This window comes from Mastomys coucha, unplaced genomic scaffold (assembly GCF_008632895.1).
Source record: "Mastomys coucha isolate ucsf_1 unplaced genomic scaffold, UCSF_Mcou_1 pScaffold9, whole genome shotgun sequence".
Lineage (NCBI taxonomy): Eukaryota > Metazoa > Chordata > Mammalia > Rodentia > Muridae > Mastomys > Mastomys coucha.
In genome coordinates, this window is record NW_022196915.1 from 106655771 (window position 1) to 106663270 (window position 7500).

General features: G+C 45.8%; 1 protein-coding gene across 22 annotated transcripts in view; it reads right to left on the bottom strand.

Moving 5' to 3' along the window:
- The window catches only part of Dock9 (dedicator of cytokinesis 9), a 269590-nt gene that overhangs the window by 205105 nt on the left and 56985 nt on the right, over positions 1-7500 (bottom strand). For 4 of the 22 annotated variants that reach the window (XM_031362311.1, XM_031362314.1, XM_031362304.1 and 1 more), the window contains exon 1: positions 113-277. The exons of 6 other annotated variants lie outside the window; for them this stretch is intronic. In XM_031362311.1, the coding sequence (XP_031218171.1) occupies positions 113-277 (165 nt within the window). Of the gene's footprint in view, positions 1-112; positions 529-7500 lie in introns of those variants that run through there. 12 more of the 22 variants (XM_031362307.1, XM_031362298.1, XM_031362303.1 and 9 more) reach the window with 10 other exon arrangements.

Here is a 7500-nt window from a genome sequence, read left to right on the forward strand (position 1 = left end):
ATATATATGCACATAAGCATATAGAAACAGGTGAGAATTGCTTTCCAACTAAACACTAGCTTCATTCTAACACCGTTAAGCTACTTGTTAATTAAATGAGACAGCATTTTACCAGGCAGAAGGCGATCGATAGTTCTGAGTCTTCTTTCGACCAATTGTATGCTGTACATTCAAGGGCATTATTACTCTCTCCTGGCTGCTGGCACATGTAAGCACAGTTTCTCTCAAAAACGGTGCGGATGCCTTTGAAGAGGATCACACTGGTAGTGCAGCCCATCCCCGAGGTGTGCACGTCCAGACTTCTAGCGATCTCTACACCATCCCCACATCAGCTTCCTTGGCTCTTCAGACACAGGCTCCCACTGTACCATCCTCACGACAAGCAGTTACCGGCACCGGAACAGAAGGGAAGTGCCAGGCTGTTACACTAGAATCCGTTCCTGCCCAACAGCCTGACAAAAAAAAAAAATAAAAAAGGATCCAGGCTCCCTGTGTAAAACAGGAAGGGTGGGTGGTGCAAAATCAAGATGACACACCTCAGATGCACCAAGACAGTGAAAGTATCGTCGCTTTTTTTTTTTTTTCAGTGAGCTGCTTCACAGCTAATACACGAAAGCAAATATGCAGATTAGCCTGGGCTGGTAGGAAATGCTGGCACCTTGGACCTGCCTGGGACTGCTCTCAGTCTCAGAACCTGCCCAAAATGAAAAAGGCAGTGCCAGACAGCCACCCTGCTGCAGATGCTGCTGCTGCTGCTGAAGGCACAAAGGATTCTCGTCTGCTGCAAGAAATCACTCTCCCAGAATGCTTCGCCTAGCATCTCTATTAGCAAACATCTCTTTCCTTGACCTAAATATGCTGCTTGTTTAATCTTGCATCAATGAGAAAACAGAGAAGCCAAGGGAAAGGGGAAATACATTCTAAAAAACGGTAAGAATGCTGAGATGCCTGCTGCCATGGAAACACGTGTAAGCAACTTCAGACAACCTTTTACATGTATGGGTAGCAGCCTGCTGGCAGCAGAGCATAGGAGAACATGCGTGGCGTGTGGTCTTGACTTCTGCATACCTCTCCTCTTCACTAGAGTGCTAACCAGGGGGGTGCTGTTTAAAGTACCCAGAGACGGGAACACGAACATGGGCAGAGGGCTACCCCATCTGGCTGGCCATGTTTCTCTAAAGCAGCACTCTATGTAGTCTGCAAAGGCAGGTATGTACTGTGGTCTCATTCACAATCAACGTTAGTATTTTTGATCCACAGCAAATTCAGGTCCTTCCACCACAGGCTCAGTGACACCACAGCAAACCCATGATTCTTAGGGAAGGGATGATAGGAGAATTCTTCCTTGACAGAACACCAAGTTGACTCCTGTCATTTCCCTGTTTGCATGTAGGAAACACCCTCCCATTCACAACACACTCTTAGAAAAAGGTTGCCATTCCAAGATCTACCAATCTGAACTATAACAATTGAGTACCTGGGGAAGTAACAGAAAGCCATGCATGGAGTGAGAGGAACTATAGCACATTGTCCTGTCATATGATCCCCAAATGACTAGACATCTTGTTTTATCCATCTCTCTCTCTCTCTCTCTCTCTCTCTCTCTCTCTCTCTCTCTCTCTCTCTCTCTCCCTCCTTCCCTCCCTCCCTCTCTGTGGCATTCTTTGAAAATGCATCTAAATAGCCACATAAACCAAAGCCGTGAAGGCACAGCCACACTCAGGACAGTGGCTCTGTGGGATCTGGACTGACATGCAACACCAAGCAGCGACTGATTCCATTAGAAGACCAAGAGCCGAGGGGATGCTCCATAAGACAGAAGGACTTTGTCACGAAAGCATAAGGGCAGGAGTTCAGAGCCCCAGAACCTATGTAAAAGCTGGGATGGTGTCCACCTGTGCGAAGCAGACAGAGGATAAGGAGCAGGCTGGCTAGACTAGCCAGAATCAGGGAGATCTGCATTCGATTAATTGTTCAATAAACACAGTGAAGAGTGATGGAAGATGCTTAACATTAATCTCTGATCTCTGCACTTACATCTGTTACCCATACATTGAATCAGGCTTGAGTGCATGCACACGCACATATACACAAACACACAGCACAACACACACATACAGAGTACACACACACACACAGCACACACATGACATATATAGCACAACACAGCACATGCACACAGCACAACACACATACACAGCACAAACACAGCACACACCAACACATACCCACACATTCAACCAGGCACATGGGTATATACACACACACACATGTAAATACACAGCACAACACTGCACACACCCATACACAGCACACACAACACATGCACATACACAGCACAGCACACCATATACACACATCACAGCATATACACATGTAGGACAGTACACATAGAGCACAGAATACATACACATAGGACGGTACATACAGAGCACAGAATACACATACACAGGACAGTATACATACAAACATTCACACACTGTAAGATTCAAGACTGTATGATTACCAGACATTGGAAGACCCAAGCCTCCGTGAGACACTGCAACAGAGGCAGGCAAACATGGAAATTCATCGACGCAAACTTAATATTGGAGACTCTAAAAACACCAAACATGTAAATTGTGATGTAAATTGTCTTGGGAATTCAGGGAAGCAATCTATTTAGTTGTCTTTCTACTACACATTACGTAGAAGCACATTACATACCAGGAAATTTTAATTTATTGTTTTCATCAATTTTAGATATCCCAGGCACAAAAACAAGAGATCCCTGAAGACACAAAGATTATGATTGAAAATATGAAGATTACATTGAACTTCACAATGGATCAGAAAGTATGAGCAGATTTTAAGCTGTTAGTACAGTTTGTTCTACTGAATCTACTATTAAAGCCTATGTTAATAGTCAGACATGATGAATGTCTGTTATCCCAGGACTTAGAGGGATCTGGATTTGAGACCACCCTGATCTACGTAGTGAGTTCTAGGCTGGCATGGGTTACACAGCAAGAAGCTCTATCAACAACGACAATTGACACCTGGTTTAGGAGCTGGAGAGATGGTCTAGAGATGGTTAAGCATTCTGGATGCTCTTTAAGAGGACCCAGGTTCACTTCCCAACACCTACATGACAGCTCAATGTAACTCCAGTTCCACAGGATCTGATGCCCACTTCTGCACTTCTGTCTTCCACGGGCACTATACACACACAGCACACACACAAACACAGAGAGAGGAAGAGAGGCACTTACACATAAACATTCCACAATATAAGAAGAACGTACCAATGCATGCCACATGAATGGATCTGAAAAACACCAGGCTAAGTAAAAGAAGCCAGTCATAAAAGAACTCACATGGCACAATTCCATTTAAATGAAATAGCCAAGATGAACAAGTCCACAGAGACAGAAAACACAGCCGAATGTGGTAACTCACCCTGAGAAGACCACTCGTGCCAGCACTCTGGGACTGAGGCAGGAGAAACATGAACTTGGAACCACCCTGAGCTACACATGAATAGAAGAGAGGAAAGGGAGAGTGGAAACTAGTGCTTACCTACCTATAGTCATGAAAATGTCCCCAAACGAGAGCATTCCTAACACGTAAAAGGTCTATACATGACCCACACTCTATGTCTACCCTAGTAACGTGACTCACACTAACAAGTACTTCTGCGTTGAGCTCAAGAGCATCTGAACTCCATTTCTGTCCAATGCTGACAGCTCATCCCTCTGCCCCATCTGGGCAAGCTGACAGGAGAGTCGGGTGAATCCCTCTTTTGACACCAGTAAGAAATTAAACAACTTAGTGAACCCTGATTCCCAGATGGCCTTCTCTGTCCACTCCATGAGCTGCCAGGTCCCAGCTGGTAACAGGAGCAATCGTAACCAAGAAAGTTTTGGAGCACAGCTGCACTTCTTGCTCGACACGCCACGAGGATTTCCTCTGTGGTCTAATGCAGTTATTGTCCCTGGTGAGCTGAACAGTTTTTGGAAGCTGCTCAGGGTAAGGGATTCTGTGACCAGCAAGCCACCAGAAAGCCCTATGGACTGTCTGTTCAGGGTGAGCTCTGCTGACCTCTTGAGTGCTGCAGAGGCACTGTGGTACAGCCGGGGCCCACAGCAGGCACGATGTCCCATGCTCAGAGCCCCCTCAGTCTGGAGCAACGGGTCCCATCTGCAGCACTCCCTTGCCAGTGTCTGTTTAAATGTCTTCTAAAAGTCAATTCATCTACTGGCAAGATTTCCCTATTGCTCTCCCAGGAAATCTAGATAAAGAACCTGGGGGAAAATCTGAAAGTATAAACTGAAGCTAATGTGTTTCAAACTGAGCCATCTTCTGCTAGACTAGACCTCTGGTCTATTTTGGAGATGAGGGAGAAGTGAATCCCCTCCGGGTTTACAGTAACTGGAATAAAGATGAAGCTCCTCTTACACGATGACAAACCACAGTCACAAAACCTCAAGATAGAGCCTGGAAGCCAACCGGACATGCCACTCACTTCACTGGAACACCACAGCAATCGTCTCCTTTCCCCCTCTTACTGACTGACAGTACTCCCAGTAGAAGCCCATGAACCCTGTGGACCAAGGCAACCTTACAGAAGCCGACCTTTTCATGTCCTGTTCACGTGATCAACCACACTAAGCTGTGCCTGCCGCACATTAACAAGTTGGGTCTTTCTTTCATTTTGTATCATTTTTTTTTCCAGTCATGGGGATCAAATGCAGGGCCTTCATGCATACCAGGCAAATGCGTCAGCAAGAAGAAAACACTGTATCCCTAAGAATGGGAGTTACAGAGAGTTGAGTGCCACATGTAGGTGCTGGGAATTGAACCTGGTTCTCTGGAAGGGCAGCTAGTATGCTTGACCTCAGAGCCATCTTTCCGGTCCCTATATAAAGAGTTTAAAAGGAAATATGGTAAGGCACTGACTGTATTTCCAGCATCTAGGAGACAGAGGCAGGAGGACTACTACAAGTTCCATCTCATCATGACCTATATAGCAAGCACCATGCCAGCCCAGACCACAGAGTGACTCTGTCTCAAAAAGAAGGAGCAAACTCTCTTAGCATTGTGTGTTTTAGGAACACAGGCCTCAAGGATTTAGACTTACTGTATATTTAATATTTCATGTATATATAATGTATTGTTGCACTTAAAAATGGAAATATCATACCTGAAGTCCTTTCTTTTAAACAGAAATAATTTTTAAGTGAAAAACGGGGTCCAACAGCCATTAAACTTGAGGACATTGTGCTATGTAAAATAAGCCAGGCACAGGAGATCATGTGGTTCTGCTGACATGAGGGGCTGGATCAGTGAAGTTCATGGCTACGATGACCCTGTTCATGTCCCACTGAAGAAAACCAAGCAAAGAGAACTCAATGGTTACTACTTTCCTATCTCTCTGGAACAAGTCCGACGTAAAAACAGCTGCCTGGCAGGGTAACTAGCCTTCTCCAGCCCTTTCTCCCATGGCGCTTCGACCCTCACAAAGGGCAGAGACTCCGGAGAAACAAGCTTCACAATGTTTATTTCCTAATCCCCCTGGGTCCTGGCCTCCTGGGAATAGCCCTTTGAACATGCATCATCCCAGAGAAAGGGTAGCTGAGACTTCAAATTCTGACTCACACACGACTCCAGCCCCTTTCACAGAGCTATAAAGAGTGAGGCAGCAGAGTCCCACGGATCATTAACCCCTCTGCTTTGGGGGACTCCAGAGCAGCCAGGCTTCAATTACGGTTATGAGAGGTCGCAGAGCAAAACTCACAGCTACTGAGGGAGCTCAGATCTTTACAGAGAAACCAATAAATCCAGAAACGCCGATCCTGTGTTAACTGTAAGATGCTACGGAAGGAGCTCAGCCACTGGCCTCAGTGCCTCTCTGAACAGCTGGAAGCAAGGTGCCTGAGGAAGGAGACTGACTACATAAAGGACTGAAGCCAGGCAGGAGGCACCAGTAGGCCAGGTATAAGGAGAGTGGAGGAAAAACAGAGAAGCAGGGTAAACTGGAGGGGCCAAAAGGCAATCGGCACCACCAGCAACCACACCACCAGTTGCCACCAGTCTCCACCAGTCACCGCAGCATCATGACCTCCACCGGCCTCTCTGAAGGAGTCTCTTTTTGGCAGATATCTGAGAAGGTCCAGATGCAGCAAAGCACCCTGAACTTGGATAAGAGACACAGCAAAGAGAGCACATGCAATGCACCCTCCAAACAGTGTGCGTTCATATACAGAGTCATGGCCACTGAAAGCCCTGACGCGGAGACACAGGCTGGCATTCAGATCCTACCCACTCCAGCTACTTTTAGAAGCTGAGTCTTTCCCTGTCACTGCAGTGGCATAGAAACACCATGACCATGCTCATGAGAAAATGTGAGACCAGACCAAACTAAAAGCAGTCACAAGGTATGTTTACAGCATCTTCTAAAAATCATTATACATTGTGGCCATAGAGGAACCTTGGAGGTTGGGAACATTGGCTGCCCTTCTGGAAGACCCTGATTCAATTCCCAGCACCCACAAAGTGGCTCGCAACCATCTGTAAACCCCAGTTCCAGAGATCCAATGCCTTCTTCTGAACTCTGTAGTCATCCAGGCAGGCACACGGTGCACATACATAAATTCGCATACATATATCTTTCAAAAATTTGAGATGCTGACACAATTTTTGAAAAACAACTTTACATCTTAATCAGGTTTTCATTAGAGTCATCAATATAGGGAAACAAGAAGGGCAGCAGTAACTTCTCTTTAAAAGCAGAGTCAAAAGACAAATACACGGTCCTCTATTTGGGCTTCTAGTGAAGTCAAAAAGAGCTAACTAGCCTAGTCTGTATATTTGCTGATGGACTCTCAGAACCTCATCTTGCCTGGGTGAGATAGTACTCCCTGAGAGGCTGAAGCAGAGGGACCATCACTTCAAGGCCAGCCTGGGCTATGTACAAAGGCCCTGCCCTACCCCACTCCCCCCACCACACACACCCAAAAAAAAAAAATCAAATAATTTCTCTAACTTCTTCAATGTTTTATTTTCAAAAAGACAAACCAGTTCAGAGCTTCCATAATTCACATTCTCTCTTTGTCTCTCTGCCCATCTTTCTCCACCTCCTTCCCTCTCCTTCCTTGGTGTTTCACTATAGAGTTTCATGTAGCCCTGTCTGAGGCTACGCCCGAACCCCTGATCCTCCTGCCTCCGTCTCCCAGGGAAATTTTCAAAGTCATTTCTATATGAGCCAGTTGAAAACCATGGCTTTGTGCTTTGTGCTTTTGTTTTTAGCATGGCTTCACTCAAACATTCCCTGACACGTAAGTGGATATAACTAGGTCAGAGAAGCGAAGTAATCTTAGGAGAAAGCACCCTGCACAGAAGAGTAGACAAACTGTAGACCATGCCATCCAAATGGATTAAAACCAGAAAGGACTAAAAGGAGATATCCGGTATGCAGGTGAGAAGTCACTGGGGAAATGCAAATCAAGGCCACAATGAGAT